Source organism: Xenopus tropicalis, chromosome 9 (genome assembly GCF_000004195.4).
Source record: "Xenopus tropicalis strain Nigerian chromosome 9, UCB_Xtro_10.0, whole genome shotgun sequence".
Taxonomy (NCBI): domain Eukaryota; kingdom Metazoa; phylum Chordata; class Amphibia; order Anura; family Pipidae; genus Xenopus; species Xenopus tropicalis.
The window spans coordinates 15,599,841-15,625,710 of NC_030685.2; the positions used below are offsets into that span (position 1 = coordinate 15,599,841).

General features: G+C 43.8%; 1 protein-coding gene across 1 annotated transcript in view; it reads left to right on the top strand.

Moving 5' to 3' along the window:
- Window positions 1–25,870, top strand: part of pemt (phosphatidylethanolamine N-methyltransferase) — an 86,317-nt gene that overhangs the window by 13,836 nt on the left and 46,611 nt on the right. The window contains 1 exon segment of the mRNA NM_001006844.1: window positions 18,165–18,280. Within this exon segment, the coding sequence (NP_001006845.1) occupies window positions 18,165–18,280 (116 nt within the window).

Below are 25,870 nucleotides of genomic sequence, written 5' to 3' on the forward strand. Positions count from 1 at the left end.
CATGGGGCTAGCCATATTCTTTATTTCCCAGGGTGTCACAGCCGTGTGACCTGTGCTCTGATAAATTTCAGTCACACTTTACTGCTGCGCTGCAAGTTGGAGTGATATCCCCCCCCCTCACCCCCAGCAGACGATCAGCAGAACAATGGGAAGGGAGCAAGATAGCAGCTCCCAGTAGGTATCAGAATAGCACTTAATAGTAAGGAATCCAAGTCTGGCTTGGGACTCCTCCAGTTACATGGGAGTAGGAGAAACAATAGGTTAGCTGAAAGCAGTTCTAATGTGTAGCGCTGGCTCCTTCTGAAAGCTCAGACTCAGGCACAATGCACTGAGATGGCGCCTACACACCAATATTACAGCTAAAAAATACATTTGTTGGTTCAAGAATAAAAGTTTAAATGGCAGAGGGAATTATTTGCTATGTAAACAGTGTCATTTAGAAATAAAAAGTACCCCATAAAAATCATGACAGAATCCCTTTAAGATGTATTCTGCAATTTACCCAGTACCACATTGCCGGCCACTAAAAATAAAAGCAAATTGCCCTTCCAGCTGTTGTACAGTTTGTAACAGAATCTCCAGGCTGAGTTTGTGACGTCACATAAAGGCCATATAATAAGAATACATGCTGCAATATTCTGTGTAAATGTAAATCTCAGCAATCAGATGACTTGTTGTATTTCCATATATCCCAGGCCCCTCGGCTCATGCTGTAACTGGGATAATTATGAGAAACAAGGAGATGACAATAAGTGAAGTTCCTTCTGCCTCTGTACATTATTATTATGATTATAATACAGGTCTGTATGCTCAGCACCCACTGTCAGTGCCATCAGTTCTGCTCTCTGTGTTTGCAGGAAGGAATTGACAGCGACACCCACTAACACTTGTACATTGTAGAGCGACAAGTGTGCGATTCGCCACGGACAATTTGTTTGTTCAAGTGGCAGAAAATAATCACTCCACAACCATTCCGTAAAGCTGCTCTGATTTCATAATCTAGCGTGACAATATGTCTGAGGTTAATGTGTTCCTATAGTAGGCATTTAGTGCTGCACTAGGACTGCTACTGCTGTCCCTTGTAGCCTTTTATTATCATTTATAGCAGGGGGTCCCCAACCTTTCTTACTCAAGAGCCACAGTCAAATGTAAAAAGACTTGGAGAGCAACACAAGCACCATAAAAGTTCATGGAGGAGCCAAATAAGGGCTGTGATTGGCTATTAGGGGCCTCTATGCACCCTATCAGCTTACAGGGGCTTTATTTGGTAGGAAATCTTGTTTTTATTCAACCAAAACTTGCCCCCAAGTCAGGAATTCAAAAATAACTCCCTGGTTTGGGGGCACTGAGAGCAGCACCCAAGGGGTTGGGGAGAAACGTGGTGCCCCTGAGCCCCAAGCCCTTCCCCTACAAAGATTGTCCCCTCTCTAAGCCATAATGTAGAGTCCTGCAGCAGGTCGGGTACCCACTGGTTACACACAAAAAAGTGGGTACCCTCCCGGTAGGATTTTCGGATGTGGGTATAGATGCAGGTTGCAGGTCTGAACGTTGGGATGTGGTCTTGTCTATATGTCATCTATATTTTACACCTTTTTCTTAAACATTTCTTTTTACTCCTGCCCATTTCTGATGACCAGAACCATTTCCGGTTTTCAACAACAGCACTTTCTGTTGAATGATGGTCAGTGGGTTATGGGTAAGGCAGTTACAGGTCGGTTTGGGTAGTGGGTCCAGGCAGGTTAAAATGCAGGTTGCGGGGAAAGGTAGAAAGCATAAGGGAAAGGGTAAGAGTTTTTAAGGGCACATTGAAGAGAAACATGAAAAAAAGGACGAAAGGAGCAAAATATATAAGATTAGTAGTGATGTGTGAGTAAACATGCTGGTCAGACTTAAAATCTGGGTGATCATTGCATGTTCGGGTTGGGTGTAGGTCAGATTGGGGAAAGTACGCTTCTTCTCGGCTCCCGAAGATTCCTTATCTTGGAACCAAAATCATGCGCAGAGGTAGCATACGGAGTGGGAAGATGCAGGCAAGGGTTGGGTGGGGGTCGTACAATGGCAGCGTTTTGTGGGTGCCGGTTTTGCAAATTAGGGTCCGGTTCAAGTTGAGATTGGGGGTGAGCCACCCCAGTTCCACCCCCTTGGGATTATAGCCCTGCCACCTAGAGCTTCATTATTTTTTCTCCGGAGAAAAGTTGGTTAGAGGAGCCTAAACTAAATGTTGTACATCAATGGGGGGGGTGAGCAAAAGCAGTTTGGGACTACTAGTTATCTATCTATCTGTCTGTCTGTCTGTCTGTCTGTCTGTCTGTCTGTCTATCTATCTATCTATCTACATACAGAGAAGGTGATCTGATTTGAAGGGGTTGAACTTGATGAACCTTAGTCTTTTTTTTAACCCAATTTAGCTATGTAAGGAACCTCCAGTCTTTAAGATATATGGTTGGTGCACCAGGTAAAGCTTGGGAGGAAACAGGATTCTGGTTATTATATACCAAGTATTTTACTCAAAAGTATTAGTATTACATTAGGAGGTACCCCCAATGCTAAATTACTCAGATTGCCTGTTTATAACTCATCCAGCTCAGGTTTCAGGCTTCCTGTGTTTGATTTGAATGTGTGACGAAACAGTATTACTGTTACAGAGACTCAGCACCATATTGCCAGTTTAGCCGGAGTTTTAGGAACGTCGGGCAAGGATGTAGAAACCCATAATATCAGATGGGCTACTAACCATTCCTATTGGTAAAGCATCATGGTCTATACAGCCCAAGGTTTTTTTTAAAAATCTAGTCATGGCTGGTACATTTTCTTTATGGACTGTGGATTAGATTTTAAAATAGGAACTAAAAATAATATAAATGACAACTTGTGTAACTAGCAGTGGTTCTGTTACCCTTTATGAATAGAATTCTATCTAGCTTTTCAACACAGTGGATGTGCCCGTTAGAGGTGTGGGGGCTGGCTTGGAATGCACAGGACCAGTTAGAGGGGTTTGCACTGGCAAAGTGCACTGCATGTATATAGTGGGTCCAATTTCTCTTACTAGCCAGCCCCCTGTCACATGTCTGTCCCAACCCCTTGATGAAGTAATCACCCTTATCCCACCCCCATTGTGATGTTGTGTCTGGCTCAGGCTGGGTAGGGTATGGATTGAATTGTCCGGGTTTAGGGTTGGCATGACTCAATGAATTAGTGACCCACGCATTTAAATCCACTGTTTACAGTAGGGATTCCCTGTCATTTTTTGGTTGAAGCCCACCTGTAGGTAATTGTTAGTTAGGGCTTCCTTTAGCTCATAAATGTTTGGTTGAAGCCCCCCTTGAAGGTGATTGTTGGTCATAGCTTCCTTTAGCACATAAAATTTTGGGTGAAGCCTCCCTTGAAGGTAAATGTTGACCAGGGCCTCTTTTAGCCCATTACATTTCGGTTGAAGCTCTTTGTGAAGGTAATTGTTGGTCAGGACTTTCTTTAGCTCGTTAGATTTTGGGTGAAGCCCCCATTGAAGGTAAATGTTGGCCAGGGCTTCTGGTAACTCAAAACATTTTGATTGGAGCCCTCCTTTAGCTCATAACATTTTGGTTGAAGCCCTCCATGAAGGTAAATGTGTACCAGAGCCTCTTTTAGCTCATTACATTTCAGTTGAAGCTCTTTGTGAAGGTAATTGTTGGCCAGGAACTCCTTTAGCTTGTAACATTTTGGGTGAAGCCGCCATTGAAGCTAAATGTTGGCCAGGGCTTCTGTTAACTTTTAGCATTTTGATTGGAGCCCTCCTTTAGCTCATAACATTTTGGTTGAAGTCCTCCATGAAGGTAAATGTTGACCAGGGCCTCTTTTAGCTCATAACATTTTGGTTGAAGCCCTCCTTGAAGGTAAATGTTGGCCAGGAACTCCTTTAGCTCGTACAATTTTGGGTGAAGCCCCCATTGTAGGTAAATGTTGGCCAGGGCTTCTGTTAACTCATAACATTTTGATTGGAGCCCTCCTTTAGCTCATAACATTTTGGTTGAAGCCCTCCATGAAGGTAAATGTTGACCAGGGCCTCTTTTAGCTCATTACATTTCGGTTGACGCTCTTTGTGAAGGTAATTGTTGGTCAGGACTTTCTTTAGCTCGTTAGATTTTGGGTGAAGCCCCCATTGAAGGTAAATGTTGGCCAGGGCTTCTGTTAACTCAAAACATTTTGATTGGAGCCCTCCTTTAGCTCATAACATTTTGGTTGAAGCCCTCCATGAAGGTAAATGTGAACCAGAGCCTCTTTTAGCTCATTACATTTCAGTTGAAGCTCTTTGTGAAGGTAATTGTTGGCCAGGAAATCCTTTAGCTTGTAAGATTTTGGGTGAAGCCGCCATTGAAGCTAAATATTGGCCAGGGCTTCTGTGAACTCATAGCATTTTGATTGGAGCCCTCCTTTAGCTCATAACATTTTGGTTGAAGTCCTCCATGAAGGTAAATGTTGACCAGGGCCTCTTTTAGCTCATAACATTTTGGTTGAAGCCCTCCTTGAAGGTAAATGTTGGCCAGGAACTCCTTTAGCTCGTACAATTTTGGGTGAAGCCCCCATTGTAGGTAAATGTTGGCCAGGGCTTCTGTTAACTCATAACATTTTGATTGGAGCCCTCCTTTAGCTCATAACATTTTGGTTGAAGCCCTCCATGAAGGTAAATGTTGACCAGGGCCTCTTTTAGCTCATTACATTTCGGTTGAAGCTCTTTGTGAAGGTAATTGTTGGTCAGGATTTTCTTTAGCTCGGAAGATTTTGGGTGAAGCCCCCATTGAAGGTAAATGTTGGCCAGGGCTTCTGTTAACTCATAACATTTTGATTGGAGCCCTCCTTTAGCTCATAACATTTTGGCTGAAGCCCTCCATGAAGGTAAAAGTTGGCCAGGAACTCCTTTAGCTCGTACAATTTTGGGTGAAGCCCCTATTGAAGGTAAACATTGGCCAGGGCTTCTGTTAACTCAAAACATTTTGATTGGAGCCCTTCTTTAGTGCATAACATTTTGGCTGAAGCCCTAGCTCCCACAATTTTTGGTGAAGCCCCCATTGAAGGTAAATGTTGGCCAGGGCTTCTGTTAATTCATAACATTTTTGGTGAAGCACCCCCTCCTTGAAGGTTAATGTTGGTCAGGGCCTTTGTTAGCTCAGGTCAAGTACAATATAAAAACTAAATGTAGGACAGGCACTAGGCTAGTAAATGAATGCATGAGCTATCCATATTGCTGTGACGCGTTTCATGCTCGCTAACAACACTTAGTCACATTGCATGCTCATTGCTAACAGCAGGAAATGAACAGGAAGAGAAAAAAACTAGCTAATAAAAAAGGATAATTAAACCAATGATATCTTTTGACACTTTTTTTTCATGTCAACCCGTTAGATAATTTGTTTTTTAATCTTAACCCCATTCTATTAGACCCCTTCCTGAACCTGAAAATCCTGACGTTGCTCCTGTTTTCCAGCGAAATGTTGTTGGATGTGAGTGTTATGCTATGGGCCTAGCAACTTGCCATCCAACACAAAGGGTTAGGAATATTCGTTTAATAGAAATGATATCGGGCCGTCTCATTCTGCAGTCAGCGATGCTTATTTAATAATATTACAGATTCAAATTTATGGATGTGCACGCTAATTACCCCGGTACATTTAACGCTGCAGGGTCTGTCCTGGGATTAATAGAAAGCTATTTTTGCATCGTTGGTACACGGACCTTTGGCACGGAGCGAATAGGAGAAGAGACTGTTCTGTCACTTGCAGAGACACTCGGACTTGTCTTTCCTGTAAATCTCCCTGCACTATGCTTACTGCACACCATGTTCATTGGTACAACTGTGGGCTATTTCCTGATGATCTTATGCACTGAATTAGATAGGACACAGTTTACAAGATGAAAGAAAAATACATAGTAAGTTGGGTTGAAAAAAGACATACGTCCATCAAGTTCAACCATAACAACACTTAGTCACAATGGACAGGTATCATTGGTTAAAAGAAAACTATACCCCCAGAAAGAATGCTTAACCAACACTTTATATCGTATTAAGTGACCTGTTGAAGAATCTCGCCAAACTGTAATATATATATCAGTAAATATTGCCCCTTTACATCTCTTCCCTTGAGCCACCATTTTGTGATTGGCTCTGAGGGAGATCAGCTGACAGGAAATAATGCAACTGTAACAGGCAGAACTGTCCATTAATTGGTTGATGGGGCCCAGTATGTATGGGTGCCTTGGCTTGTTTGTGTGCACTGTGAATCCTATTATCCCAGGGGGTGGCCCTTAGTACTTAAAATGGCCGTTTTCTATTTAGGATTACCCAATGGCACATACTACTAAAAAATAATATTTTTATGAAAATGGTTTATTTAGGTAAGGCAGGGTTTTATATATGAGCTTTTTTATGCCATATATTTTATGGAGCCCTACATTGTTAGGCGGTACAGGTATGGAACCCATGATAAAGAATGATTTCTGGATAAGGGGTCTTTCCATAATCCGGATCTCCTACCTTATGTCTGCTAAAAAAATTAATCAAACAGTAATTAAACCCAATAGGATTGTTTTGGCTTCAATAAGGGGTAATTATATCTTAGTTGGGATCAAGTACAGGTACTGTTTTATTATTACAGAGAAAAGGGAATCATTTAACCATTAAATAAACCCAATAGGACTGTTCTGCCCCAATAAGGGGTAATTATATCTTAGTTGGGATCAAGTACAGGTACTGTTTTATTATTACAGAAAAAAGAGAATCATTTAACCATGAAATAAACCCAATAGGGCTGTTCTGCCCCCAATAAGGGGTAATTATATCTTAGTTGGGATCAAGTACAGGTACTGTTTTATTATTACAGAGAAAAGGGAATAATTTAACCATGAAATAAACCCAATAGGGCTGTTCTGCCCCCCAATAAGGGGTAATTATATCTTAGTTGGGATCAAGTACAGGTACTGTTTTATTATTACAGAGAAAAGGGAATCATTTAACCATTAAATAAACCCAATAGGGCTGTTCTGCCCCCAATAAGGGGTAATTATATCTTAGTTGGGATCAAGTACAGGTACTGTTTTATTATTACAGAGAAAAGGGAATCATTTAACCATTAAATAAACCCAATAGGGCTGTTCTGCCCCCAATAAGGGGTAATTATATCTTAGTTGGGATCAAGTACAGGTACTGTTTTATTATTACAGAGAAAAGGGAATAATTTAACCATGAAATAAACCCAATAGGGCTGTTCTGCCCCCAATAAGGGGTAATTATATCTTAGTTGGGATCAAGTACAGGTACTGTTTTATTATTACAGAGAAAAGGGAATCATTTAACCATTAAATAAACCCAATAGGGCTGTTCTGCCCCCAATAAGGGGTAATTATATCTTAGTTGGGATCAAGTACAGGTACTGTTTTATTATTACAGAGAAAAGGGAATCATTTAACCATTAAATAAACCCAATAGGGCTGTTCTGCCCCCAATAAGGGGTAATTATATCTTAGTTGGGATCAAGTACAGGTACTGTTTTATTATTACAGAGAAAAGGGAATCATTTAACCATTAAATAAACCCAATAGGGCTGTTCTGCCCCCAATAAGGGGTAATTATATCTTAGTTGGGATCAAGTACAGGTACTGTTTTATTATTACAGAGAAAAGGGAATCATTTAACCATGAAATAAACCCAATAGGGCTGTTCTGCCCCCAATAAGGGGTAATTATATCTTAGTTGGGATCAAGGTACTGTTTTATTATTACAGAGAAAAAGGAAATCATTTTTAAAAATGTGAATTATTTGATTAAAATTGAGTCTATGTAATAACAAATGCAAATCAATCCTCCAATCAGGATCATTCCTACCAGTACTTCATCGGCCGCCTTCCTGTTATCTAACACAGGGAAATTACTGTGATCTAATATTACAGTGTAATTATATATTGGACAGACATAGACTTATAAACATAATTTGTGGCTTCTCTTGGATGGAACTTATTGTCTGATAATCATAAGACTTGTTGCCACATCCCACTAATGCTATAGGGTGCCACTCTGTTTTTATTACTGGTCCGTAGTCATCTATATATCATATATATATAGCAACAAGAGGTTCTCTGCACTCGCCCATCATCAATATATCTAGGACATTAAGACCAAGAAATGCCCTTAGCTTTAAGCAAAGCAGGGAATGGTGCATATATTGCAATCTACTTCAGGCTGGTCAACTATGTCACAGTCATCCCTGGTCTGGCCAGTTCCTACACTTACTTATCTGATTCATCAAGAATTTTAATGCTTCAATATACATTTAACAAAGGGACTGAGTTTTACCTGCAACTTGCTTGCTTTCGAGGGTAAACCCCCCCAAATGGCTGCCCTTTTATTGGCCCCACTGACATTGCACAACTTTCCCTTGTTTACTATAGTTTATACAGGAGTAGTGGCCAGCTCCATGTTGTAGCTCCTACCCTTCCCAGCTACAATTAGGTGATCCCAATGGGCCAATAAAAAGTCTTACTAAATCTACCTGCATGGATTCTGGTTCATTGTGTGGGTGGAAAACAGACAATTTAAATCCGTGTCCATTAAGTAGAACAAACGGGCCGATGTACTAATGAGGGCAATTAGCGCTTATGTACAGTCAGTTCTGTATCTATGGGCAAAACCTGGGATGTAGGTAAATCCTTTATATGTTGCACTGGCACTGACCCAATTTATCATGCTTTCCAGAGACAGCTTGAGGGTCAGGATTCTGTATCCCGCCGCCGTGGGTGGGGGGGTCATCAGGCTGGGTGCGCATTCTGCATTACATACCAGCAGCAGGAGGTCAGCTGTTGCTAAAGAGCCAATTAGCCGCCAGCTCATCAGCATGCACATAATGGCCCCCGCGTGGCGAGATCTCATCAGTCGCTGTAATTTATAGGAAAAACCTGCAGAGAGAACAGATTGAAATGAGCTCATTACCCACCTGTACAAATTAATTAGCTCTTTATGTTCTCATTGTCTGTGGCGCTGTTGCCTCCATCGTTAATCTGTTGCCTTCATTACTTCCCCCTCCTGGTACTTGTTTAGGTTGGGTGTTTATCCAGTGCTGGGGCCCAGTATCTGATATATTCTAACCATTTCTAATTATCCTGCATTTATATAGCGCCAACTTATTCTGCAGCGCTGTACAGACATTACGCAGCAATCCCATCAGTCCCTGCCTCCCTGCAGAGCTTACAATCTAAGGTCCCTATCACATTCCCATCAGTCCCTGCCCCAGTGGATCTTACAATCTAAGGTCCCTATCACATTCCCATCAGTCCCTGCCCCAGTGAGCTTACAATCTAAGGTCCCTATCCCATTCCCATCAGTCCCTGCCCCAGTGAGCTTACAATCTCAGGTCCCTATCACATTCCCATCAGCCCCTGCCCCAGTGAGCTTACAATCTAAGGTCCCTATCACATTCCCATCAGTCCCTGCCCCAGTGAGCTTACAATCTAAGGTCCCTATCACATTTCCATCAGTCCCTGCCCCAGTGAGCTTACAATCTAAGGTCCCTATCACATTCCCATCAGTCCCTGCCCCAGTGGAGCTTACAATCTAAGGTCCCTATCACATTCCCATCAGTCCCTGCCCCAGTGAGCTTACAATCTAAGGTCCCTATCACATTTCCATCAGTCCCTGCCCCAGTGAGCTTACAATCTAAGGTCCCTATCACATTCCCATCAGTCCCTGCCCCAGTGGAGCTTACAATCTAAGGTCCCTATCACATTCCCATCAGTCCCTGCCCCAGTGGAGCTTACAATCTAAGGTCCCTATCACATTCCCATCAGTGCCCCAGTGGAGCTTACAATCTAAGGTCCCTATCACATTCCCATCAGTCCCTGCCCCAGTGGAGCTTACAATCTAAGGTCCCTATCACATTCCCATCAGTCCCTGCCCCAGTGAGCTTACAATCTAAGGTCCCTATCACATTCCCATCAGCCCCTGCCCCAGTCAGCTTACAATCTAAGGTCCCTATCACATTCCCATCAGTCCCTGACCCCCTGCAGAGCTTACAATCTAAGGTCCCTATCACATTCCCATCAGCCCCTGCCCCAGTAGAGCTTACAATCTAATGTCCCTATCACATTCCCATCAGTCCCTGCCCCAGTGGAGCTTACAATCTAAGGTCCCTATCACATTCCCATCAGTCCCTGCCCCAGTGAGCTTACAATCTAAGGTCCCTATCACATTCCCATCAGTCCCTGCCCCAGTGGAGCTTACAATCTAAGGTCCCTATCACATTCCCATCAGTCCCTGCCCCAGTGAGCTTACAATCTAAGGTCCCTATCACATTCCCATCAGTCCCTGCCCCCCTGCAGAGCTTACAATCTAATGCCCCTATCCCATTCACACACACGATGGCAGGATCCAGTTAAGCTACATGAATGTTTTTGCAGCATTGGAGGAAAGTGGAGAGCTCTGAGGGTACCCCTACAGACAAGGGAGGGCTTATTTGCAACCGCGGTTATGGCAGTGGGAAAAAATGTTGAGCTTTTGCATTAACTGACCCATTCTCTAAAGCAGGGGTGGGCAAACTATGGCCCGCGGGCCACATCCGGACCGTTTGTCTTTTTAATCCGGCCCCCGCTGACTCCGCAAGTCTCATCATGCGAGACTTGGCATCTGGGGACTGATGAGTGGAAACGGCATAACGCTGGCCTGACCCGGTCCATCTGTCAAATTTTAAAGTCAATGTGGCCCCTGAGCCAAAAGTTTTGACCACCCCTACTCTAAAGGTACCAGTAGTTAAAGGCACAAATTTAACAATTTGTAATGCCCTTTAAATGTCTCCCTTCCCCAACCCTTTCTGCTGCTGATCACCTTTTATAACAATAGGGCCCACCTCTGCTCTGCCTATAACCCCACCCATTTCCTGGCCCCGCCCACCTTTTCCCACTTGTCCATTCCTGATGCCCCTTATCTCATTGCCCCACCCCAAAATGACATCATGACCTTGCCCCCAGGCCCGGATTTGTGGCCTAGGGCGGCACCCCCTCGCAGTACAAATCACCCCTCAAGGGGCAAGGGGAATTTGGGGCGCCAGACTTGCAGAAGGTCCAAAACTAGCAGTAGGCAGGCAAAACAGGTATGTATAAATAAATAAAGTTATACATACATGTGCCTATTGCCCCCCACTGTTGTGCTTTAGACACATGCCCCTTCTGCCTACCCCTAGTTCCAGCCATGCTTACTGCCACCTTCAAGATGGCAGTTACTTAGGGCCAGCGCCAATAGGTCCATACTTGGACCTATAGAATCAGATGAAGATGTGATTTTGACACTACATTAGGTTCATCTCCCCGTTGTGGAATTGTGGCTAAAAAACACGGTGAATTGTGTATACCACTCTGCACTTGTGGTGGAAAATGTGTTAACCCCTTGCATTTACTAACATACCGTAGGTGTTCATTTGCACAAGCGCAGTTACCAGTGGCAACCTATCAACAATTGGCATAAAATAAAAGCAATCAGCCAATCAGATCAATGGAATGCAAATTAGTCCATAAAGGAGGCAGAATGCCCAGTAGGAGTCTGAAAGGTGAACCTGCCCTTTAAGACAAGTGTAGAGCTTTATATAAGGCCACGTTTTAATTGGGTAAGTGTGCGTGGCTTGTGCCCATTACCCAGTGCCCCTGACCTGTATGCGACGCAAACGCTGCGTGTTGCAATGTGTGACACCTGCATGTTATCTGTGTTCCCTCTCGGCCTCAGGGCCACTGCATGGGTACACAGGTGGCAGTCGCTCTCTATCTGGCGGCTGATAGCTAATGTTGTGTCACTTTGCTGTTGCGCTAAGGGCCCTTATCTACAGTACTGTCTGCTGGGGCCCTGTGTGTGTGGGAAAAGCTTGGCTGTGCAGGTTGTTTGTGGATGGGAAGTCCAAGCAGGGGCCCCAGCTCTGGCCCAAGGTTATAACTTTAGGTCAGTGCATCCCTCTGGAGCCAAGTTGTTGTTAGACTGTAACTCCCACCATCTACTGACAGCCAGTAGATAGCACTCTCAGCAGCTAGACTGCATTATATACCTCTCGTATATTATATTTGGGAATTGAATTGCAGGCTAGGTGCCTACAAGCGCTGTTTTTAATGGGAAATGTTCTCATATTAAAGAGGCACTTCGGCCTAATGCACAAAGCTGGCCAATGAACTGCCTGCTCCTTAGTACTGAATGTTGCCGGAACAGAGGGATTTTATAGGCTTCTTGCATAACCCTCTTCAACAAAGCTTAGATTATATTAATCACTGTACATAGCTATATGATATATAAATATATGGCTATAAAAATCAGATTATTCAAAAGCTCAGGACACTGCTTGCGGGTAAGCTTGTTGTTTTTAAAGTGCGGTTCAACTTTAGTTTAACTTTTAAGAGGTTATGTAATAAAAGACACTAAATTTGCCCAGGAGCAGTAACCCATAGCAACCAATCAGAAGCAAGCACTTACTGGTCACCAGTTTAAAAGCAAACATCTTATTGGTCGTTATGGGTTACTGCTCCTGGGCAAACTTAGTGGCTTTTATTACAGTTGGGGGTTAGTATGTTATAGAATTGCTGATCCCTAGCAACTTTGCAATTGGTTTTCATTATTTATTTGTTATTGTTTTTAAACGATTTGCCTTCTTCTTTCCAGCTTTCAAATGGGGGTCACCGACCCCGGCAGCCAAAAACTGTTGCTCTGTGAGGCTGTAATTTCATTGCTATTGTTACTCTATAGTACTTATCTTTCTATTCACCTATTCATATTTCTGTCTCTCGTTCAAACCACTTGCTGGTTGTCAGGGTAAATAATACCTTAGCAACTAGATACCTGCTGAAATATCAAACGGGAAGGCTGCTGAACCAAATACTAAATAACTAGAAAAAAACATACACAATAGAAAATGAATGCCTATTGAAAATGATCTCAGAATCAATATCTACATGATACTGAAAGTTAATTTAATGGTGTACAACCCCTTTAATACAGAGCTGGTTACATCAAAAGCAAACTGGGGCAAAAACAGAGAATATTAGTACTAAATATGCTTTATTTTATTTCATATTCCTTGTGCAAATACGTCTGGGAGACGCCGGGCTCTGTGGCTGGATGTGGCAAATAGTGAACCCTCCTAAGTGGCCCCCGCAAACGGCATCGAGGGGCAGTTCAAAGGCTGTTGCCACTGAGATCATTTGGCATGGGAATGTTATTGAGCAAGGGGTGGGGGGGGCGTTGGGGTCTCTGATGTACAATTCACACATTCGCTGCACCCCGGCAAACAAATAATTCCTGGAAATCTAGCCTCACAATAAGGTGGGAAAAGAAGAGTTCAGTCTTATGAAATATCGTTTTTTTCTTCAGCATGGCCTTAAAGGGGAAGCGTGCCATCTCTTTCTAAGTTCTTTTCACAGACAGCAAGTCAGCTGCACCCCTATTAGTAATATTGAGTCTGTACTGGTCCACTGATCTGTTGTGCTGAGCAGTATGGCAGCTCCCATTTATTGTCAAGCAGAGGGGAAACATTACTACTATATTGGGTACATATTCATCTTAAAGTCTGATTATACCCTGCGATGAAAGCCCTAATATACTAACCAATGGGGACTGTGGGGGCAGTGCCCAGCTGAGCATTCTAGGCTCCACCGGAGAACCCAGGGCCCATTCTCACATAAAATTAAAAAAAATATTGTGGGAATAAAAAAGGGATGATGGGAAATGTCCTTGGCTGGGGCCCGCTGGGTGATTCTTTGATCGGCCCAGTTGACTATGGTGATGGGAAGTCTCAAAATAGCTGTATACTTTACTCCTCTGTATTAACCCACACAGGAGCCAATCAGCCGTTACCTTGCATCAACCAGCTGCAAGAAGACTGATGAAAGAAAATTCCTGGTTGGTTGCTATAGGTAACCACTCTTTTTGTGATTTCCTCTCATAAAAACTGTGCCATGTCTTACGCAGAGCTCGATATATTCAATGAGGGCAGATCGGGAGCTCTTCTAAACATCAATGGAACCCCTAATTTGTATTGCAGTTGAACCCTCAGCCTGTTGGAGACGCTGGGTGCAAGGATGGAAGACAGAAAGAAGATGGAAGTGAAAAGTATAAGTGTGGGTGGGGGGGCCCAGGAACCAATCCTGCGCTGGGGCCCACAAGTCTCTAGTTACGCCATTGGTTAGTGGTTGTTTAAGGCAGAATTATTGCAAGAACGCCCTGTGTTCTATACACCATGTTCTATAATATAAAGCAATAAAGGACATGGCAACAATATATGCATTAAGTGTCTGACACAATGTAAGATATCGGGCGCTCCATGTAGAGCTTTAATTGGCTGAGTGGGCTCATTCTTTTCTTCGCTATTAAAGCGACTTGGTGTCCCGCTGGGACTGTCAGCCTTATATTATGAAGGGGCCATTGGATATCACAGCCGGGGCCGCTGCTCTGGAAATGAAAATGGGGAATGCTAAAGGGAGAGAAAAAAATTTTACTGACAGCAGTTGAATAGATCTCAAGTTGTGTGAAATAATGGAATTTGTAGATATTCTGTAGAACCTTCTTCTTTGCCGGAAAATAAAGTTCCATCAAGGTGAAGATTTTGAATTTATTTTTCCATTAAAAGGGGAAGTATACCCTTAATAATGAGTTGAACCTTCTATTGAAATCAGCTCCTGGCTGGGAAGGTACCACTGGGTGCGCCCCCTTGTGCCTAGAATAAGGGGCATTTCTTTGCCGCAACTGAAATGTTCAATCATCTCATTCTATCAGTGAAGCCTTTACGGCGAAAAGCGGAAAAAAAGACACAATATGGCAGACACAAGCTGAAACACCCACGGGTACTAGCATAACACCTGCTTTATAGAATTTAAAAAAAAAATTTCTTTTCAATGTTTCCTGATACACATAGCTTCTGCTTCCTCTTAGGCCAACAACAGCATTTGTGTCTTACTTTACGGCAGGGATTCTGTGTATGCAAAGGATCAGGGTCAATGTCCTATGGAGCAAAGCAGGATTATGCACTGGCTGTGTCTTGAGAAGAAAGAGGGGTGCTTCTACTTCATCTCAGGCAAACAACAGCATTTGTGTCTCCCTTTACGGCAGGGATTCTGTGTATGCAAAGGATCAAAGTCAATGTCCTATGGAGCAAAGCAGGATAATGCTCTGGCTATGTCTTGAGAAGAAAGAGGGGTGCTCCGGCTCTCAGCTGACTTAATGTGCTCCCTGCCTGGCAGCCTGTCATGTGGGAGAGTTGAGAGGCTTCACCCCACAGTAGGCTATAAGGCCATCAATAGTATTTATCCATACTACTAAATGGTTAATAAGAGGGCCTTGACCATGGCCACTGATGTCATGATCAATGCAGTTGTCCCTAAGGCAGTCGGTAAGGACAGGGAGTGCCTGATTTTTGATCTGGTGCTGGTAAATGAGCTCTAAGGGGTAGTGTCCCTGCGCTCCTTGGTACTGTTGCTCTTGCACCCACTCAGGGTTGTAAATTACCCCAATAGTCTTGTCTGGCTGAGAGTGGGAAGGCCTGCTCCCTGGCTCTTTGGCCCAGAACAGCAGTCCCTACAATTGTCCTTGCTCTCGCTAAGCATTTGGAACCTACCAGGATACACAACCGGGCCCAGAGGTACTGTCACCCAAGGCAAGTAAAGCTCCCCATACACGGGCCGATTGTAGCTGCCGATATTGGTCCCTTAGACTGATTCAGCAGCTTATCAGCCCGTGTATGGGCACTACCGACGGGCCTGCCCAACCGATATTTGGACTGAGATTGACCAGATATCAATCGGGCAGGTTAAAAAATTTAGTCAGATCGGGGACCGCATCTCTGAACCGACTGGGCCTATTACCGGCGCTCTAATTCGACAGAATTAGCCTAAATTTAGACCCACTCGCTTGGCCACCTCAATCTTAATGTGTATGGCCACCTAAAATCTTGTCCCCACTTCTTGCTTGCCTGCCACCTACTTGCCACAACAGCCCCTCCTTCCACTTGTTACCCCAAGTAGGGGTTTCTAAAATTTTGGAGCTGCACATCCCAGTTGCAGCCTAGGCAGTTGCCTCTTCTGCCCCTGCCTGGATGGTCTGGGGGAACCCAGCCTGCCAAAAGGGCACCTTCATCTCTAGACGAAGGGATACGGATGGGGTTAATTCTGTTTTAGCACTGACACCACCTTTATCCAGAAGCCCAAATTCATTGCTACACAGCCTATTGCATACAGCCCCAAGCCCAATAGATAGCGGCAGCGCAAGGCCCACTCACATACAGAAGGTGTTTTGCAATAACAGAGAACACAATTACACATGTTACTGCTCCCAAATTATCACCAGACTCTGTTTGCTCTTTCTTTTAATTTTTAATTGCATTTAAATTCAAATGGTTAAGTAGAGATAAGGTACCTGGCAGGTTGTGTGGGATGGGGCTGTGCAATCTGTGTGCGAGGTCGGTGCTTAGTGAAGCGGAGAGCTTATTATTAGGCGGGTGTTGTTTATAGGGCAATGCTGGCGCACTATTGTCAGGCTCTTTATGCCATTATCGCACCACATATTGGGTTTTGTGTCCTGTGACTTAGCCGAGGGATGGAGAACCTGTTCTGGGGAGCGAGATTAGCTGTACAGTAATTAATGATGAGGACGGCCTTAACGTCACAGCTTGAAGGCCTATGGGATTAAATGGGCCCATATTGTGTTTGAGCTATACTGCCAGATAAGGCGAACCCATTAGCCACCCTATTTGCTTTAATTGCTTCCTAAGTTAGCTGCCCATACACTTAAAGATCCGCTTACTTGATGAGGTTGCCAAACAAACGGATCATTGCCCACCCAAGTTTACTGGCCACATCAAGCTGATTTGATAATTTGGCACGTGGGCCAATGATTGAATCATAACAGAAGGCTTTGCAGGCCGGGCAGGACTTTATCCACTTGCTGATAAGGTCCTCACCCAACAGGATTTATAAACCTACAGATAACTGTCAGGGAACCATTGAAAAGGGCCCATACAGGGGCCAAGATTCCGACTTGGTCTGAAGGTGCTGAGTCAGCAGATTAGATCTGCCTGTGAATGAATGATTGTGCAGCTTTCTGCAATGCAACAAGTTGGTTAGGTACCTTTTATGATGGGTTTGACAGGGTCGGACTGGGGGCCCAGGGCACATTGGGGCTGCCACCTCAGGGGCCCCTGCCGCAGTCATAAGCTCCTCCACAGGCCATACCCAACATTGCAACTCTCGCCCCCAAGGGTACTTTTTACTTCTTTTCTTTGCAATCCCACCCTGGAGGTTAATTCAGATCATCGTTACATGATGGTTTTAAACTCTTGTCAGGCCAATAGATGATTTCATGGGAAAAGCAAAGTACTGCTATGGGGTACAAGTTGGCACCCTGTGGGTGTTAGGTCAGGTATAGATCCCACTGTGCAAATAAACCATAGGCCAAATAATACAGCAGATTTTTCAACTACAGAAACTAATATGCTTTTGCAGTATGAATCATAATAGACCTTAGTTGCTTAACTATGATCAGATATAATAGGTAGATATAATAGAAAGGTGGATGTGATGTAATAAACCAATTGAAAGCCGAGCTGTTAACCTGTCAATGATAATAGTTTCAAGCTTTGCACCAGTTATAACATGACACATGAGATGGGAAACTGTGATAAAAGAGATGGAATGTACAGATCGTGACTTGGAATCCGGTAACAAGGATACAGGTTGTCATGTTGATATAGCAGAATTCCATATGTCTTTCAGAGCAACACGGTACAATAATGAGGGACGATAAAGAAAGGGGAAACCATAAATTACTTCTAAGCATTTACTATGATCAATTTTAGCCCAAAGTGCAGTAAATTATAGGAAATAATGCATCTCCTTATCACAGACTTCTCAGTGGCTTCAAATATCCTTATGATGAACAAACTTGTTATTGTATTGTTTTTCCAATAAGTCCCTGCTCTATAGCATTTACTAACCTCTTTGTCCTGATATACTATTGGACTACAAGCCCTATACTTCATCTTGATACATTTTGTTTTCTAACCCATGCTCACTGCCTACTCTAATGCATAGTTTTGCAACAACCCCCACCATGTCTTTCCTTGACTGACAAACTGGTCTTTGGGCCTCTTGTTTCTCAGTACAATATAACGTTCTGTCTCTCTGCAGGTTGCCAGATGGGAGTATCGGACCCACACCATCACTAGGTTATTTGGCTCTCCGTACATTGGGTGCTACAGTCTGGGCGTAGTCATTATTTCCTTAGCCGTCCTACGGAGTCACTGGTAAGGAGTCCATGTTAATGAGGAGTATCATCTTGGATGGTCTCTGTGTTTTTTCTGCTTTTCTCCCCACATTGAACAATGAATGTTTTTATAATGATTAACTAATACCTTCATCTCTCTCTGTATGACCTATGGTAAGCAGAAAATAAATATATACTGTAGTGGCTTATTCTTTCAGGATATGCCTGGAGAATATATGGGATGACTGCTTAGAAACAACCAGTTGGACCTGACCAGCGCCAGTGATATAAAGAGGACATTGAGAGTAGAATCAGTTCTCCAGTCTATGTAGATAAATAGATCAACCATTCCGAAGGTTTATCAACCCAGAGTTTCTGTTTATATGCAGTGTTGTTTGCATCGTTGATACTAAAGGTCAGAGTGAGAATCTAACTGCTTGGTCAGCTTCAGGGGTCATCCTATGGGTCACTAGAGCAAATTTTGTACCATTTATTACTTTACCACCCCAAACCTCTGCAGTTACTCAGATTCATACATCGCTCCTTATCTATGCTACCACCTATATTATACACCAATCCTGTGTGATGTCCCAGAAGGTCAGCGTTTGGTAAGGGGTCTTGTGATGGGTCTTCCAGTTGTCCCAAGGCCTAAAGTCCTTCTTATGACTCAACTTCTACTGGTGTATCCTGGGTACAAGAGAAAAGAAAGTGGACCTGTCACCCAGGCATAAAAAGCTGTATAATTAAAGCGATTTTCAAATTAAACATGTAGCCCAAAGTCATTTTTTTATTAACACATCCATACCCATTATATAAGCATTTCAAGTCCCAGCTGTCAATCATATATTGCCTGACCCGCCTCTATGCCTTAGGCATAAGGGTGGGGCAGACAGTGACTTTCACTTTCAATTCAGAACTTCTTAGATGTCACTGCCCTCCTCACATTCCCCCTCCCTCCTCACCATCTAATTGAGTAACCAGTGCATGGATATTGGTATCAGGTCCCCCCAATACTGGCACAGAAACAAGATTTTAGCAGGATGCACAGCTTTCCTTAATAACAGTGTCCACAAAATGGCGCCTGCCTGCTTGCTGCAATTGTGAATTCCAAGGCTGAAGGAAATAAGTTTCAAATAATTTATATAGTGTAATTGAAGTTTATTTTGCTTGATAAAGACAATAGAAAATAATTTGCAATTATTTCTTAGGGTGACAGGTCCCCTTTAAGGAACTGTGTGATTTCTTAGGCATAAACATTATGTAAAGGGGTCTTGCTATGTTCAAGCAACATTGTTTCAGTAGTCCTAGCAAATACCAAGATCCTAAGCCCCTCGACTTTTACTACTGTGTCCTTTGCAAAATGAAGTTCTTGCTGTAGGCAAGCCTCTTGGGTTTATCTTCTTGAGCTGTGTACAGCAGTGGGCCATGCAACAGTGTTTCAGAGTTCCCAAAGCCCTTCTTATGACCCAACTGTGACTGCTGTATCCTGTGTGCAAGAGAAAGTTCCGTTTTAGAAGTGTCCAAGGAGGCTTATATTAATGATCTGTGTTCAGCAGCTTGTGAAGTTCCCAGAGTAAACATTTTCTAAGTGGACTTGCAATGGGCCAAACAACAGTGTTTCTGTGGTTTCAGCCAATACTTGGCCCAAAGTCCTTCTCATGTCCCAGTTCTTGTCCTGTATCTTGAGTACAAGAGGTGGTACAGTTGTAGGCACTGTTACTGTAGGCACTGTTACTATCTGGATCTGTATGAAGCAGGGCATGGGGCAGGTTTATGTGTGAAGTCTCTTGGACATTTTATGCCAAGTTCCTAAGGGCAGAAGCTCAGTTCATGTTCATGGAGTATCCCTCTTACTCGTGATAAGCCATAAACTTGAAATATGGCTGATTGTTTTCACCCAAGCAGACCAGTTACATAAGTAGGGTGCGCCGCCGCATTTGATGCCATTGTGACCTCGCTTGTTCTCTCAAACATGTGGAGTGTTTAAGGAATTTCTCTATATAATCAAACTGTAGATCTTGCAGAAGTTTATGAACGCCTGGAACCGCCCCTGGCAGTATCTTATTGTGTCACTAAACTTCATAGATTCTTAGAAAAAAAAAATAGAAACCAAATGTTCAGGGGTTTGAGATCTCAGGGGGGGCGCCGGTTCAGGAGTAATAAGGGCGGCAATAAGGCATCTCGGAAGCAACTGTTCCATGTTCTTGCTGTGGGTTGTTCTATCGCCAGAGCGATTGGGCCCCTGTTTGTGAAAGTAGGTAATTAGGTGAAATGCGAATTTAATTACAGTCAGGATAGAAACCTGCGCGTCGCTGTGCAGATGCTGTTTGCTCTCTCCTGACGCTGACTTGTGTTACGCCTGGCCTGTGTTTGCATTCCGACCCACACGGAAGTCCATTCAAGCAACTTGTGCCAAGCTTCCATTGAGACTTGGAGGTTCTTTGCCAAGAAGCAGATAAGGAACCAGTCTGGAGCAGTAAGGCAATCGTTAGGGCTGTCAGCTCATCCCTTCCATATACACAGGCTGCACCCTGGCTATATTAAATAATTAGTATCTAACCCCTTGGGTCAGTTGTTCCTGCCAAATATATGTAGCCATACTGATAGACTTATACCATGCCTTTAATTGTCCCTCTTTAGGTGGGACAGAGTAGAGGCGGTGTTTCAGGCACATGGATTAAATTTAAAATGTTGGGAGGTATTCTATACACATTCACTCTTCCACGTCTACATTATCTGTGGATTTGTGGAGTTGGCCTAGACCAATGATCCCCAACCAGTGGTTCGTGAGCAACATGTTGCAAAGTAGGTGCCCATTTTTTAATTTCTGGCTTGGGGGCAAGTTTTGGTTGTGTAAGACACAATGTAAAGCCAAACAGAGCCTTCTATAGGCTGCCAGTCCCCATAGGTGCTACCAAATAGCCAAGTATAGCTCTTATTGGCACCCCTATGAACCTTTTTTTTTTAATGTGGCTCACGAGTATAAAAGGTTGGGGATCCCTGGCCTAGGGTTTAAGGGATCAGCCTTTTCATGCTAGAGACCCTGATTCAATTCCCTGTAGTAACTCCTTGTAACCCTGGACAAGTCTACAGTTAGTACTAGTGGTTGTATTTATAGTTTATGTATGTGAGTGTATAGATTGGTAGGTGTGGGTTAGGTGTGCTGGGTTTACTTGGATGGGTCCCATCATACTTAGTGCGCCTAGAATGGCTGCCTTGCTTGCTGTAAAGGGCGTTGAGTCTCACGGGAGAAAAGCACTATATAAATATAAATGATCCCCTTTCCCTTTTACCTATTTGTACTTTGAGAGTGGGTCTCTCTCACTTATTGGTTTAGATATTGCTGCTATAGTATAGAGAAGGAACAAGATCCAAAAATGAAGGACGTTCAGGTGGGCCAACATTCATTGGTGTAAATGGTAGGACTTAGTACATGCACCGCCCACGAACTCCACTGCCATGTAGGGTTGCCATCTGACTAACCAGTAATGTACTTGCCGGTACATTGGAAATACTGCCCCTATCTGCCCAGCTATTCCCTCAGTCCTCATCAGTCCCCAACACAGCCAGCTCTCCTTGACCTGCTAAGCCACACCTCCCTGCTAGGCCCCTCCTCCACCCAGTCGCCACCCCATGATCGCACTACCTAGCCCTGTTACATCCGCCCTTTATATAGTGGCCTGTGCTATATTGGGAAAGGTGGCAACCCTACAGTCTTGCAACATAAGAGCTAAGCACCGAGTATAACTGAAAATATCACTGAACGCCATTTATATGCTTTTTACGGCTTATTCATGTAATATATAGATATCAGAAGCCAACTCCTAATAAAGCTCTGCAGTACTGGGATGTTGGTTCTGCCCCATACATTCTACTTATTGGTAGTGGGTTGGATGTGGGTCCCGGTGCACCGAGGTCGCTCTTATTAAACGATAATTCTATGCATCCCTTTTACTTGGAACTGGGGTACACTGCTTCCATTTCCCAGGACTCGGAGCAGCAATGGTATCAATTTAGCGCGCCATAATAATTACAGGGGATAATTGACCTGCGGCGTTTATGTAGGACCTGCTTCCATTAGTCGTTTCTCTTACATGGAAAATATGTCATATTTACAGGCAAGGTCATGTTTTTAGGAATAGAGGAGTACAGGTTAGAGAACATAGCTCTAGCAGCTTCAGAATGTCCCCGCTCTCCATATTACGTGCACTGTAAGTCACACATCAATATGGCAAATCCATCTATGGCTTTTGGTCGGATGCTGGGAATTCCAAAACATGTGGAGCATTGGTTTCCAAATAATGGGGCTGGCGGATGTCTAAAGGCGGCCGTACACTGTAAGATTCACTCATTCACCCATGGGTGGGCGATATCGGGCTAATTTGATCTTTTTGGCCCTAGGACCGACGGCAGGCATAGGTGTCGTTGCATGAGGGGCCACATCAATGAGTCGATGTGGTCCCCGATCCGACAGAAAAATCAAACCTGACCGATCTAAATCTGGCTAATTTCAGGCCAGATATGGGTTGGGGGGCCCATTAGTAGTGCCCATACACAGGCAGATAAATTCAGCCCATGTATGGCCACTTTTACATAATAGCCAGAACACTACTTACTGCTTTCAGCTCTCTAACCTCTTAGTTAGTCTGTTAGTTTGTGAGCCCATAGGTCAGATTCAAATGTAAACTAACTAAACAGTTATGTCCCATATGCCCCCCCCCCCCTCAAGTCACTGATTGGTTACTGACTACAAGCTTAGAGAGCTGCAAAGAAGGAAGTAGTGTTCTGGCCATTATGTTAGACATCTGTCCACTCAGATTACATTTTTGCCTAACTAACTATACTGAAAACATTTTTTTGTGCATCTATTTCACCCTGTCATTTTTACACTGAACTGTTCCTTTAAAGTGACCCTGGGTGGAATAAATTCAATTTGCTGTGGGGCTGCTCTTCTGCCCTGCTTTAGCCAAGCAGTTGAAAAAACCTGGATAACATGTTAGTTGTTTGAGTAGTTATAGCTAAAATGAGGTCGCTCTAGCAACTGGGTAATTAGTAGGTTAATTAATTATAAAGTTTATAAATAAATGTTAATAATAATAATAATACAGTTATACAGGTACGGGATCTGTTATCCAGGAATCCAATAGGATTCCTATAAATCCTATTGGGGTTATTTAATGTTTAAATCATTATTTAGCAAACGTAATCCAAATTACGGAAAGATTCTGTTATCCAGACCCCAGATCCCGCACATTGCGGATAACAGGTCTGTACCTTTCTGGGTTAAGTTGTTTCTTTGTAGCCCTTGGTACAAAACAGTACAGAGGAGCCGCGTCTCGCCCTATGGGAAGAACGTTACATAAGAGTTTATGTGGAGCACGAGGCTTGCAGGGATGCCGGGGAAACACATAAAAAGGGCCCCGAGACCACAAAGGGGCGGGGCAGTAGCAGCGTATGCCTGGGTTATGTAAGCTGTAAGCAGTTTTGCCCTCAGCCAAATGTTTATTGGCACATATAGAGCCTTACTCCATGGCATTAACCCTAATGCGTGTGAATGGATTATTATAGGGACCTTAGATTGTCAGCTTCCTGTAACACACTGTGCGACACGCTGAAGGGATAATAATTAGAGTCATTAGAGCGCAAGGGAAAGTGCTGCATCGTGGGGAATATCTCCTGTATTTATATACAGTGAAAGGAAAACTGCGGTTGCCGAGCTGTCACACAAGTACAGTTGCTGCATCTGCCTCCCATGTGTTTGCTTTTCCTACATCTGTCACTGTGGGGCCAGTCTGTGGCTCCGCCTCCGGCCCATATTCATAGCTGCCTTCCAATATGTCTCATATTTGTACCATGCAGTTACCCACTGCAACCAATCAGATCTCTGCTTTTAAGCTGCAGTTAAGCAATAACTGCACCAGACTTATGCCAACCTGCCGTAGTGGGCACTCTACAAATAACTCGTTTGTGTCGCACACATGACCAAAAATGCATGGTTTTTGGGGTTTTTTTTGTTGCAGTTAAAGGGGAACTTCACCCAAACACATAACCTTTTGGAAAGTACACATAATTTCAAGCAACTTTGCAATATACATCAGTTAAAAAATAATATAACATGGTTTGGAACAGTTGCCTAAGCCCTGCCCCCTGTTCCCCTGCTGATCTGGCTGCTTTAATATAAAAAATGTAATGGTAGTCGCCTGTCCTCAGCCTGCCTTCAGCCTGCATTCTCCCAATCCCACAATCCCCTGCACACGTGATGTCAATTAGAAAAGGAACATCCCAGTGCAATGCATTGTGGGTTATGTAGTTCCTGCATGCTGTCTGTAAGCTGTGGAGAAGTTATTACAATTTGTAACATCAATGTTTTAGTCCCTCCTCCCCTGCCAGGATTGCAAATGATGCAGAAAGAGAAGAAACTGTTTTGCAGCTGGATTTCGGCATATAAAAATGGTATTCATTCCTACTTTTTAAAGGAACAGAATACAGTGATGGGTGTATTAGGGGTTTCTGTGTTGTGTGGGGCTCTTAAACACATTTTGCTTCGGAAGCCGGAGTTCCCCGGTGGAATAACCAGTGGGCTTGCTCTGCCTCATATCCAACATTTTTTTTCTGTGTTTTTCCATTGCTCTGTTTGCCTTCTTATGTAATAATCACGATTCCCCTCATTTGGGAGGCGGGGGGCATAGGCCAGTGTGTGTTCATTCTCCGCCTCACTGATTATCAAGTATAACATTGGCTATACCTTGGACTCGGAGCATAGGGAGCCACATGACCCAGAGAAGCATATGGCCCTGGGTGCCGGGTTAAGCAGCAATACCTGCATACGCAAAGTGCCTTCAAGCAAAAAAACAAACACTGCAGCCTGTGACAAAGTGCGGCCCTGGAGCAGATAAGAGACTGCCGAGATGTGTTGTGTCTGCAGAATCCAGCGGGTGGTGCTGCACCCTCTTCTGCTTCACCATTTAATGCCCAGCGGGCAGCGCCGACACTCGTGGGGATAGGGGACATTCAAGGCTTCTTCATGGAGGCCTATAGTTTCCACCTTGGAATGAGAGAGGGTCCAGAGAAGGGCAACTAAGCTGGTAAAGGGTATGGGAAGTCTCAGTTATGGGGAAAGACTGGCCAAGTTGGGGTTGTTTACACTGAAGAAGAGGCGCTTAAGACGTCTTTTTTCAACCTAACTTACTATGTATGTATGTAGAGAGAGGGGTTGCTGGTAGGGAGACCCCTAATGCAGCCTCTTCACAGTACATTTTCCTTAAGACCCTGCAGCCGTGTATTTTGTATGAATTCCTGTGCAGAAGAAGCAAGAAATCAGCAGGATATTAAATTGTGCCCTCAGCGCGAATGTAAAGGTCACTCTTTTCATCTTTGCCCTCGAGCATCATTTCCTGATATTTTGGCTATTGCAATTCATTTCCAGTAACGCACGTCAGTGCGTCCTTCACATGTGACACCAACATCCGACCCACCTGGTACCTCCCAGGTCTCTCCATTGCACAAAGCTACTGGAAACCCTTAGTTGGCAGCTACCCGGAATGGCCATCTGGAGGCTTTCCAGTGCTGGGGCTTTATGGGAATGCCAGGCAGGGGTGTGTATAAACATTGCTTGAACTTTATAACGGCC